General features: G+C 40.6%; 1 protein-coding gene across 3 annotated transcripts in view; it reads left to right on the top strand.

The window, feature by feature from the left end:
• Mast4 (microtubule associated serine/threonine kinase family member 4) overlaps positions 1–13243 on the top strand; it is a 648204-nt gene that overhangs the window by 203797 nt on the left and 431164 nt on the right. For all 3 annotated transcript variants that reach the window (XM_029566302.1, XM_029566303.1, XM_017799580.1), the window contains exon 3: positions 4249–4373. In XM_029566302.1, the coding sequence (XP_029422162.1) occupies positions 4249–4373 (125 nt within the window). The remainder of the gene's footprint in view (positions 1–4248; positions 4374–13243) is intronic.

Genomic DNA, 13243 nt, shown 5'->3' on the forward strand with positions numbered 1-13243 from the left:
TTTTACTTAAAGAAGATCTCCATTTCATTTTAAGATATGCTGTTTCCTACATTTTTAATGCTACTAACACATTTGCACATGTGTCTTTAATATCTATGTATTTGATTATTACTAGTCACAGTCAGTTACACTCAGATCCTTAGTACCTGAGTATGGATATAAAGATGTATTTTTTTATGTGTATGAATATTTTTGCCTGGATGTATATAAATACACCACATGCAAATGCCTGTGGAGGCCAGAAAGAGGCATCAGATCCCCTGGAACTAGAGTTAAAGATGGTTGTTAGCCTCCATGTGGGTGTTGGGAATGGAGCCAGGTCCTCTGAAAGAGCAGCCAATGGTCTTAACTGTTGAGCTATCTCTCCAGCTCCACTTCTTATTTTTAAAAGCCCTGGGTGTTTTAAAAGCAACAAGTTTTCAAAGTGAAGGTCATCATCTATGGAGAGAGGGGCCCAGCACTGGCTCCATTCTTTCTGCTCCCTTTGCTGGTTCTGGGTTCTGTCCAGGTTGGCTTCCCAGTGAACTCTGCCTGGTCCCCATGATTCACTGTCTTCACAGAGAAGCATCATGTGCTGAGGACCTGTCAGGAGCTGTTTGTTATGAGGAGGCTCCTTGGATCCTCCTTGCTCTGACTCCCCATCAGAACTCTTCCCTGGCTTTGGGCATCTTCACTGAGGATGAGAACACTTGGAATGTCCCACCTTTCTAGGGCCTTAGGAACTGTCATTTGAAAGGGCAGAGGAATGTGTTCCTGGTTAGTTTGTAGGTTTAGAAAATGGAGCACATTTTTGATAAATCATCACAAGTAAAATTATGGACTATGATAAACAGAAATAGAGGATGATTCAGTACCACCCCATATACCTACCGGCCAGCTTGAGCTAAATTTAACATTTAGTGCACGTTTCAGGTACAATTTGACTGTGGCACACAGCTAGTAAGAACTGGGTTTAGAGCCAGGCTTGTCTCATTCCAAGCCTGTGGTATGAATCATTTTGTTTGTATTTTTCCAGATGCTGTTACCCCTACACACACACACACACACACACACACACACACACACACACACACACACACACACACTTCTTACAAGTCTAGACTCATCTTAATTTATAGCTTGTATTTTCATCTAAGCATATGTGATGACTATTTTCCTCTGTTAGAATTGGGACTTTGGGTCCACAATCCTGTTTTTTTCCAGCTTGCTTATCTGGCCTCTGAGCCTTGCCTGGTTACAGAACCTGTCTGTATTTTAAAGTGGAGATGACTGTATTTAACCTGCAGGACCATTAGGATGTTGCTGTGCCTGGCATGTATGAAAACCTTGTTGGATTTCAGTTGTTATGTTATACTTACAAATAAAATTCAAGAAAATGATCTATTCACTGGTACTTTTTGCTGTTTGAAATAGATCAGATGTTGTTCAAATAGTATAGCTGAGCTGCATTTCAGTTAATCAGCAGTTATTGAATGTATAGAAAGGGCTGTCCCCTTTCCCAGGGATTGTGACTACTGAAATTAGTAAACTTGTTTCCTGTTTTGAGGGGATTGTAGCAACATATTCTAATAATTCTTAGATTTTTAAAAAATTTTATTTTTAGTCTATGTATGTGAGTGTTTTACCTGCATGTATGTAAATGTACAACATATGTGCAGTGCCTGAGGAGGCCAGAAGGGAGCGTCAGATCTCCTGGGACTGGAGTTACAGATGGTTATGAGCTGCCATGTGGGTGCTGGGAGCTGAACCCAGGTCCTCTGCAAGGGCAGCCAGTGCTCTTAACCATTGAGCCATCTCTCCACTTCTTAACTGCTGAGCCATCTCTGCAGCCCCTTACTTTGTGTGTGTGTGTGTGTGTGTGTGTGTGTGTGTGTATGTGTGTGTGTGTGTGAACAAAACAGCTGGGCAGAGGCAAGGGGAGGCCAGCAAGGATTCCCTCTGTCATATAAGCCTTAGCTTAGCATCTTGTATCTTCTTAGCTTCTATACCTCCTGTCCTTCCTTTCTCCAAACATAAATCAAGGAAATAAAGACATAAGGCACAGGAAAGACCCAAGAGGGACACCCTGTGCAAAGTCTGTCACTCAGATTAGAGTCGGCTGGTGTTGCGGGGGGGGGGGGGGGGGTTCGAACCAGTGACCCCCACAAAGGGATGATTGGGGATGAGTAAGCACACCGGCTGTTCGCCAGCCCACCCCAGTACCGGGGACAATCAGATGCAGTGGGGAGCCTAGTCAAGCAGGGACTCATTTATTACAGGTATTACAGAGCTTATAAAGGCACCTGGAAATCCCCCCTCCCCGCCCTGAGGGTGTATCTTAAGGATGGTCACGCGCTGATCATGCACTCCTCAGCAGTGTGGAAGTATTCTTCAGACTTTCAAAGCAAGTCAGGCCACACTCCAGTAACTTCCTCTGGGACTTCCACAAGGCCACATGGTATGTTTAAACACATGATGGCCTTCAAATAGAGTTATTTCTGTCTTACAAAGAAACCATATATTCATGCAATGTGAACGCTGCTTTCCTAGATACAGACTGTGGCTTCCTGCTCTAACTCATTAATGTCCTGGTTCCTGGACTGCAAGGGCAGGTTTCCCAAAGCCCTTCTTCATTCAGCTTTTATTCACATTTCAAAATAAGGCAAGGGAAAAAATTCAAATTCCAGACTCCACACTTAAAGTGTATCATTCCCCCTCAAAACCAAAGATGATCAGAACCACAGAGGTGAGTAATTAGTTTTCATTGACAGTGTTAATGCTCCAATTACTTGACACTAGCTATGTGTATTTGCTTGGGAAAAATCATGTTCCAGGGTCAGTGAGATGGCTCAGTGGGTAAAGTGCTTATGATACAAGCCTGATGATTTGAGTTTGATCCCTTGAAAGAGAGAAGTGACTCCACAAAGGTTGTCCTCTGACCACCACATACCTACAATAGCACACATGCACCTGTATTCACACACACACACACACACACACACACACACACACACACAAATATCATACACACACAATAATAACTGAATAATTTGAAAGTCACATTCTATTATGTAGAATTCGTGGGGAGTAATTGAGAAAAATCAGTGTGATCCCATTTTTGCAAGAAAATCCACATTACAGAAAGTTTGAAGAAAAAAACATGGACATGCCCAGAGTGATTTTTCTCTTGTGTAAGCTTAGGTGAGTTTGTTTCTATATGTGTACATTTTTCCAGTTTTGAATGAAAAGTAGACAAATGAACTGGAGAAATGGATCAGCAATTAAGAGCACCTACTGTTCTTGCAGAGGACCTGGGTTCAGTTCCCAGCACCCACATGACTGCTCACAACCATCTGTACCTCCAGTCCCAGGGGTTCCAACGCCCTCTCTGGCCTCTGCAGGTATTGCACTCTTATGGTGCCCTTACATACATGCAGGCAAACCATGCATACACATAAAAGTAAATAAACAAAAAAAAATTAAAAAATCAGACAGTGTGTTCTGATTGAGCTTCATTACTGTTAATGTTCATGATCGTCTTGACCTTATTGGAGTAAAGAAAACTATTTCTTTTATGTTGGTTCTAGTCTAGTCTGTGTACTGAGGAAGCAACAGTGTGAATTAGTTCAGCTGTTTGACTTCTAAAAGCATATGCATATATATTAGAGTTCAAGGTTGATGGAAATTGCACAGCGAACCTAGACTGACATTGATGTCCTGATTTATGCAAATGGCTACCATTATGTATGTGATGGACATGGTTGGACGGCCACCTGCACTTCATGGAGAGAAGCTGGGGAAAGGGACACTAGCCCCATTTCACCTTGAGAGAACTCCAACTCTTCTTTGTATTGGTCACCATCTCCACTGTGCAGCCTTTCCGAGTTCATTTCTTGATCACTTTCCATGTTATATCGCTTTCAGATAGCGTTTAGAAATGCATATGTTATTTCTGTGGTGTTGAGAATACTTTATGCATTTACATGTATCCTCAGTACATTCTAGTGGAATAGGCGGGACGATAAAACACTTCGTCAAACCTTCATGAAGCTCCATGCTCAGCAGATGGAGAGGTTTGCTTGGGATTCAGTGGGAAGTCAATGTCAGAACTCACCTGGGCAGTTTTTTCTGGTTGCTACTAATCAGTGTAATTACTGAGCATGGCAGAAGATGTGTTGAAGAGAGATGGCTAGGAAGAGACCCACCATTTTCACAGAACCACTGTGCTTTGACTTGCCACTTACATTGTCTTCTCTTCGACTCCTACAGGGAGGTACCTCCTTCCAAACCCAGTGGCAGGACAGGCCTGGTCTGCTTCAGCAGAGACGTCCAACCTCGTGCGCATGCGTAGCCAGGCGCTGGGCCAGTCGGCTCCCTCGCTCACTGCCAGCTTGGTGAGTGTCTTGTGTGTGGTCTGAATTGCCCTGGCCACTATCTTGCTGGGGCGTGTGTAGTTGCATCACGTTTAACTGGATTTAAACTTACTGCATGTTGCACTGATCACAGATTCGGAAATGTGAAATGCTTTGCTGTGTGCCAACTTCCTCCAGCTCCTCAAATGTGGAGTATTTCTTTCTGGCTCCGTCTGTGCCCCTCCCCCTAGAGAAAAGAAAATATTTGTACCCCAGACAGTCAGGTGTGGTGACACAAGCCTTTAATACCAGAATCCAGGAGGTGAAGGCAGAGGCACGGAAATTTCTGAGAGTTTGCGGCTAGCCTGGTCCACATAGTGAGTTCCAGGCCAGCCAGGGCTATTCATTGAGACCCTGTCTCAAAGCAAACAAACAAAAACAAAACAAATAGGTAATAACAAAATCCGTTTTTTAAATTTCAAAGCTATGTTAAAGCACAAGGATAAGAAAGAAGAGTACCAGTATATTCTGCATCTGGAGTCGATTAAAATCATCTTGCCTAACTTGCTTCACCATTTGCAGAAATTTGTAAATATATGTGTGATGTGTACATACATGGACATGCATCACATAATTCTTGAGTCGTTTGAGAATAAGATGTATGTCCGTCACAGCCCTCCTGTCACAGTTGTCACCTTGAGTGAGTTTCTCATTGGTTCAATCCTAGTGTCTGCTCTGTATTTCATTTTCATCAACCGACTCAACTGCATCAGTTATAACATCTTTTGCTCTTCAGTGTAACGACAGGCCTGTGGTCCTGTATTATATTTAACTGCCCTTCTTTTCATTCTCCTTTAATCTTCAGTACTTCAACAGACTTACTTGGTCTTTTTTGACACCAAAATCATTAAAAAACAATTGTAGAATATTTTTCATATTGTGCTTGTCTGTTCTTCTCCCATAGTGAGACTCATGCAGTTGTTATGATGTTTTACAATTTTATCCACTAGTGATAAAATGTTGGATATTTGGGGATCATACAATGAATGCACAGAGAGATCTGACTTAGGTCTAGCCTCGAGTCCTGCCACTGACATTAAGTAGCTATCTAAACTTGGAGAAGTCAGTTTCTCATAATACAGACATGTTAAACAGTCTATGAAGTCTATGAAATTTCCTGATCCTTCTTTCAGGATCAGGATCTGAATACTGGAAATAATGATACCTAAAACACTTCACTTTATGACTGTTTAAAGATACATTAAAGTGATGGTAGAGAGCATTTCCTCCACAGTCCTCCCATGCAAAAAACTTCTTTCTTCTTGGAGAGTTTGTTAAAGGCTTATTTTTTTTCTCCAAGATTTTACTTTTTAGCAGGAAAATGCCTCACAATTCATGATTTTTGTCAGTGTTTTTTAGACATTGCAATACTACGCTTAACTTTTAAATAGTAATCTTGTATGCTTGTTGGTAAGCAAATCATTCTGATTAAAACAACTCTGCCACAAAGTACTGTATTTTATTATTGGTGATCACATATCCAGACATACAAACTAATTTATTCACTGCTAACATGCATGCCAAGCAACTCTAGGTATTTGGGAATAGGATACAAAAATAAGAACCATTAATAGAATACATGAGATGAATACCCCCTAAAATTTGCCGGATGGCATTGTTAGCAAAGAATCTTTCAAAATTATTATTACCCACAAGCTTTATGAAGTCTCCAATGTTAGCAGCATTACTAAACCTGTTGCTATGGGTAAGTTTGAGCACATAGCCAGAATGTGGTTAGCCATTGATGGCTAACGCTGGGCAGAACTCCATCCTGATTTCTGTACTCTGCTGTGATATACCCAGATTGCTATGCCATGTCACTTTCCTCAGTATGTCACCTGGTACATATGGATGTCATTTTTGTTGTCTGTACCATTTGTGGGACTACACAACTAAAAGGACCTTAAAGTTGAACCTATTTGATGGCTTCTGGATTATACTGAATTTTTTTCTGCTGACTGAAATGACAGAGTGTGTAGAGAATGATACTGACGAAGTGGAAACTGACAACTTTGGGCACCTTGGTTTACTTTCCTTCTTTTGCTTTCTCTCATTTCATTGTCTTCCAAACAAGCTGATGTTTGTGGAATTGCACTGTGCAACAGAACATGCCTCATGGTTGACGTTCTGTCTTCCCGGTGTCTGTCCTTGGCCCTCCCCTCTTAGAGCTGTGATCCAGCTTTTCCAATTGTCTAGCATTAATCACGATACACTTTTGAATAACTGTTTATCTCCCTGCTAGACAGTAAGCGTTGTGCGGGCAGAATTCTTACTGATTGATTTTCTGCTCCCTCCACTTTTAGCACAATGCCTTCCATGTAGGAGGCATTAGGTAAATAATAATGAAGGAACAAATAATTATTCATGAAAAGTGATGGACCCCTCTAGCTGCAGGGTGAGAGTAATGATGTGATTCTGTATGCTGTAATGGGTGGCTTGATGAGCTCGTCCATCTCAAACCTCTCTGGTTCTGTGGTTTGGTGGGCATCTTACAATTGTGATTAGCTTTAAAATCCATGTAACAGGCCAAATCCCATTTAGCTTGTGTCAACCACTCAAAAAATATGACAACAAAACTGGGAAGAGATTATCATTGTGCACAGCCAAGGGATTTTCATTAATCTGCTTTCATGTACTTATGTAGTCACATTGATTTAAATATTTTTATTGATTTTTTTAGAATCACCAAGTTAAAGAGATGTTTGTCCAAGTTTAGAAGAATTAGAAAAATAAAGATCCCCAAGTGCTTTATGTTCAAGTGACAGCATCACCTTTGACATAACAAAATTTGGTGTTCCATCAAAACAACTCACATTTCAGAAAACTACAGACTTCCACCTGAATGACATTAATATCCTAGCAAGATATTAATGAAGGTTGTGTGGTTGGTAGGTATGCATTTTAGTAAATGCATGGACCTGTAGTGATTTAAATGCCATAGGCAAACATGAAGGTACCACTAACTACCTTCTCAAGGAGAGATTAATTCCTTGCCTGAAGTACCTAGTTTTCCTTGGCAATGCTAAATGTAGTTGTGTTCCATCTCCCAGACACTTTGGGCATTTCAGATAAATCGCACATTGCCATTTCATCCTAAGTAGCCTGGTAGCTGGCAGAATACATGCTCAGCCAGTGTCCGCCTGCTGGGACACCAGCCGTGAGTGCTGATGAAGTGTCAGATGTATACTTCATATACATTAATCTGAAGAGGGAAAACTCATTTTCCCATTTGCTTCTTCCATCTTTCTGTCCCTCCCCACACACATGGGTAGTTTATCAAAGAAGTCATAGTCGTCAGAAGCTGGGGAATTTGCACAGATGCTGCTTTCTGGCAAGAAAGATGGAAATTTCAGGAGGCAAAAGCAGGACTCATGGTAACTTATTTCTTGGTAGGAAAATAAGGTTCTAGGTCTTGATGGCTGATGTTTAGAAATGGCATATATGGCCAATCATGAGAAATTTGTTGCTTCTGTACTTTGGTGTTCTGAAGAGAAGAAGTACTTTGAAAATTAGTTGCCCATATATTTCTCCAGTTGTGTTTGCTCTAAATCATCTGCCTCATCTGTTGTGTACTTGTCAAGGTTCCATCTACATCCTTCCTTAACGAGGTCTTCTTTGACCTTCTGTTTGTTGCTGTTTCCTTTTTGCATGATATACTTTCCGTAGTTTCATTTTACTCCCTAGGTTCATACCTTCAGATATGCTCTTCACTCTGTGTCCATGGGAGATTGGGTAAAAAATCAGGGATGCTCAAGTTCTCATTGGCAAATGGCATACTATGTGCACATAAGCTATGTATTTCTTCCCATGTACTTTGAGTCATCTCTATAATACCTAGTATAGTGTAAGTGCCATGTAAGTGCATAGCTTCAGGAATAAAGAAAAGAAAAAGCCTGCACACGTGAAGTGTAGGCCTACTATTATTGTCTCTGGTTGGTTGAATACATGAACTCAGAGGCCCATGGATTAGGAGGGCTGGCTTTGTATCTCATACTACTCTGGTGTGAGTTTCATGAAGACAAAGATCGTGTTTTCTATTTCCCCAGTACCTAGAATAGAGCAAACAGTGGGAGCTCACCAAACTTGTTGAATGCAATGAAGACATTCCTTTTCTTTATGTTTTTAGTGCCCCAGAACAGACTCTTGTATATTTATTCATTTTAGTCTGTAGTGATACTTTTTGGTTTGTATTGTATAGGTTAGCTAAGAAGTTGTTTTTCAAGCTAGAGAACAACTAAGTACTTATTAAAAGAACTGAGCTGTAATAGTTCAGCTGGACATGAGAACAAGAGGGAAAGCAAAACAGTAATGTCCATGGGCTACCAGAAAAGACTCCAGACCGTGTAGATTATTATTGTTCATTATTATTTAATTTACTTATTATTATTTGGTCTTCTTGAGACAGGGTCTCTAACTAGCCTCTGCTGCCTGGAGCTCACTATGTAGACCAGGCTGACCACAATCTCACAGCGATCTGCCTCCCAAGTGCTGGGATTAAAGGCATGTGCCATTGTGCCCCACATTATTATTTTTTTATAATTAATTAGCTTCACTGAGAGCTGTGTGAGCCTTGGTTTTTCCATCTCTGGAATGGGGCTCAAAGTTGTCCTAACCTTGTATGGTTACTGGGTGATTAAATGAATACAGAACTTTGTATCATGCCTATCACTCAAGAAATCTTCACTCTTCAGTGTTTCTGGGTGGGGCTGGTAAAAAGACTGTCTAAGAGGTGAGGCCATAAGCTGGGCTCGGCTGGGATGATATCATTACAAAGGAGAAAAACAAGAAGATTCCCCCAGAATGTCGGATATACCTTCTCTTCTTTTTTGCAGATACCTTGGATTTTTTTCTTTCTTTGTTCTTGGTCTTTCCTTCAAATCCACCAGCTGAGCAAACTGGAAGGTACCTCTCTAGGATGCTTATCGTTTTTGAACAGGCAAGGTGCTTTCAAAAACTGTTTTTTTAACTTTTAGATGTTAGGTTAAGTGGTGTAATTTTCTGTTTCTTCTGTGGTTATCTTTTGACATCATATCCATTTTTCCTAATGGAAAAAGCATATTTCATGATGTACTATAAATATTAAAACCAGACTATTTAAACTGTAATATATTCCAAGAGCCTTAATGAATATTCATCTTTTTCATTTGCAAAAATGCATTATGAGGCGTCAGAGAAAATTCACTAAACATATGCAAAAGTATGTTTTTCCTTTTTTATTCATTCCCATTGTAAAGACATAATGTCAGCGTTTATTTAGGGTACAGTCTTTATTTACAGTCATTTAATATTATATCAATACTTCATTAGCCTTATAGCTCAGAAACAAAAACCTGATCTGAAGTCTAATTAGTTAATGCCTAGAGAATGTCTATTAAATATTGATGTATGAACAATTTGAATGTCCTGGAATAAATTGCTTAGCAAAAGTTGTGGAATACATCTCTGAATTAGCATTTCTCCTTAGCCATTATGACTCAATTTAAAGGCTGCATAATATTCTAGTGTATGGGTGTATCACAATTTATTAAAGTATTTCCTTCTTTAGGTTATTTCCAAGTTTTTTTCCTGCTGTTAATAAAGACTTATTATGTTGGGGGCTGGAGAGATGGCTCAGCGGTTAAGAACACTGATTGTTCTTGCAGAAGACCTGGGTTCGAATCCCAGCACCCACATGGCAGCTAACAACTGTCTGTAACTCCAGTTCCAGGGGATCCGACGGCCTCTTCTGTCCTCCATGGACATTGCATGACACGGGTGCACTAACCTACATGCAGGCAATACATGCATACACATAAAATAAAATAATAAATAAAAATCTTCAGCACTCGGGAGGCAGAGGCAGGTGGATCTCAGTTAGTTCAAGGCCAGCCTGGTCTACAAAGTGAGTTCTAGGACAGCTGGGGCTACAGGGAGACCCTGTCTCAAAAAGACCAAAAAAAAAAAAAAAGAAAGAAAAAAAAGACATTATATCTTTATGCATCTTTAAAATCTCTTAGGGTAGATTCTTGCAAGGGGATTATCGAGGCAAAAAGAAGGACTGTATAATTCTCCCTAGCTTTTGTTACATTGTTTCTAGGAGGGCTTCTATGCATTGAGAAAGTGTATTATACTAAACTTCTATCAGCACTTAGTATTTTGTTCTTCAGAAAAAAAAAAACTCTTCTGGCTTGTTTGGTAAAGAAAAAGTATTATTTTAAGTCTATGTTTTTACAAAGTTGATAGAATTATTAGACATGCTGAACTCTTAACTAAAGCCAGCAGATGGAGCAAAGACAAAATCAGTGTTTTTGGTGCTCCCTTACCATCTTCCTTGCATTCTGTAAATCAGCTTACCATACACTCTGCTGGTAACCTGGATTGCTCTTGGGATCCAGGAACTGCTGAGTGTGATTACAATGTGTGTAGCTCAAGGCATTATTCCACAGCTCAAATTTTTTTTTTCATCCAGAAAGTAGTAATCTCAATTGTGAAATAGTGCCTTCAGCTGTGGACATTATAATCAGAGTCTCAGGAGTGCTTGTATTCTGGGAGTAATACATCTCATAGTTATTACCCTCTGAGCTAGGTTCTGCTTATAGTGAAGGGATGAATTTTCATAACTCAGTGCTGAAATAGCAGTAGGGGGCCCTGAGAAGATTATTATAGGTCAGGCCTAATCCACAAAGATAAATCTCATTATGGACTCACCTGGGCCCATCCTCAGAGTAGCTGGCTTAACATGAGTCTGTAAATCAAAAATCAGCTTGGAAATGAACTATAAAATCTTCACTATGATCCAACTACAGCCCAGTAAAGAGGCGCTCTAAGTATTCATCCCTAGCTAAGTAGGCTTAGATGCCTCAGGGGGATTAGCACCCTACATGGGAAGGGCATTGTGACTCAGCCTATGGAGGAAGAAGGAACTACGTATTTTGGGGAGAGATTAGTTTTTAGACTGATGTTCAACCTAGTCTCTTAAAACATCTCAAGTCTGAGTCTTTTCTCCTGTTCTTTTTTTTTTGCAACGATTTAAAAGCATTTCTTGCCTTACACATGCATTGTCCTTCCTGAAAAGGATGGGGCACCTCCTGGAGCAGCTGCTTGTGTGGGTGTGCCTGGGCAGACCAGTCAGGTGTGGACATTTTGTTATCAAGGGCATTTGAGAAAGTCAGTGAGGTGACTGGTGCCCATACATATTTTATGGCAGTTAAAGACAATAAATGCATGTCCTTTTAATTGTTTGCTATCACATAGGGGAGCAAAGCACGTCGCAATGCTGTGTATATTGTATGTACACCCTCCCACCCCACCCCCACCCCCCATATTTGAAAGCTTTGATTTCATTTGTTTCCTGGTTTCACAGCTAGTGTTCCTTTTTGGTAGCTGACTGCTGACCCACCTGTCTGCTGAGCACACAGACTTGGTCCATGGAGCTGGGGGTAGTTTGACAGCCCCACTGCTGTCTAATTCTTCACTATGTCTTTAGCATTAAGGACAGGGCCTGAAGCATAGTACTTAGAAAATGTGTGTTGGTGAATGCTGAGGGAATCTTAATTCTAAGTTTCAATATTTTTCCAGGGTTCTTCGTTCTCTTATTCTCAAAACGACAACTTTAAAGCTCAGAAGAAACCAAGAAAGCCATAGTAACTGGACAGTGGTACATGGGGGGAGGTTATTAGGATATAACATCTCTTGTCTTTGGGAAGTGAAAAGTGATTTTACTTTATAGATGACTTAGGAAATTCCCATATGTGGTGGCTCTGGGAAAGCAGCATGCTTGAATGGTTTTTCTTTCTTCTTTTTCTTTTTTAAAAATTATTTTATTTATGGGGCTGGCGAGATGGCTCAGTGGTTAAGAGTGCTGACTGCTCTTGCAGAGGACCTGGGTTTGATTCCCAGCACCCACATGGTGGCTACAAACCGTCCTTAACTCCAGTTCCAGGGGAATCAGAAGCCCTATTCTGACTTCCACAGCATTGCATGCCACGGGTGCACTCACATACATGCAGGCAATACACTCATAATATTATTTTTTATTTTATGTGTATAAGTGTATTGCCTGCATATAGGTGGGTATACCCATGTAGTGCCATGCCCATGGAGGTCAGAAGAGGGAGTCTAAATCCCCTGAAACTGAAGTTACAGATGGTTGTGAGCCACCCTGTGTAGGTGCTGGGAACTGAACTCGTGTTGTCTGGAGGAGGAGTAAGCACTCTTAACCACTGAGCCATCTCTCCAGCCCTATCCTCTGTCATCTTTTTCTACAAATATTTTTGTCACCAGTGTAATTAAAAGTCAGTAGTTATATTTATCTCTGCCTTATTTCCAGAGTATCAATCTGGTATTGAATTCTGATCAGTGTATTCTCCATTACACTCATTTCTCACTTAACTAGTGATGTAATCCCTGTCATACAATTGCTGTTAAAACCTTCATAGAAATGACGCAGCATTGTTCTTGTTTTTGAGGAGCTACAGGGCCAGTTGAAGGAAGAATTCTGGGATGGAAGATAATAATGCCGTATCAGTTAGAGCTGTGAGAATGATTTGGGCTCCAGATCCCTGGGTAAAGCTTTGTATAGGTTTTGGGTAGGCAAGTTTCAAGGTATAGTGAATCTATGGATACAGTGGGATGGAAGATAGGTAAAGCTAGGGGAAAGTGTGGGGAACAGTGGTATTTCTTCTTAATACTTTTAGTCAAGAAGATAGAGGGTCACATGGAAACTCTGAGGCTCTGGATTATGACAATAGGGTGATTTCTGATTTAGTTGGAATCCTACAACAACACTACCATCTCTCTCCTAGTATGAAGGATGTTCCTGTGAGGTGAATGGAAACTTCTACCACCCAGTCCAGTGACCTGTTTTTTATTTA

Source organism: Nannospalax galili, unplaced genomic scaffold (genome assembly GCF_000622305.1).
Source record: "Nannospalax galili isolate Female #2095 unplaced genomic scaffold, S.galili_v1.0 scaffold518, whole genome shotgun sequence".
In the NCBI taxonomy this organism is placed as follows: domain Eukaryota; kingdom Metazoa; phylum Chordata; class Mammalia; order Rodentia; family Spalacidae; genus Nannospalax; species Nannospalax galili.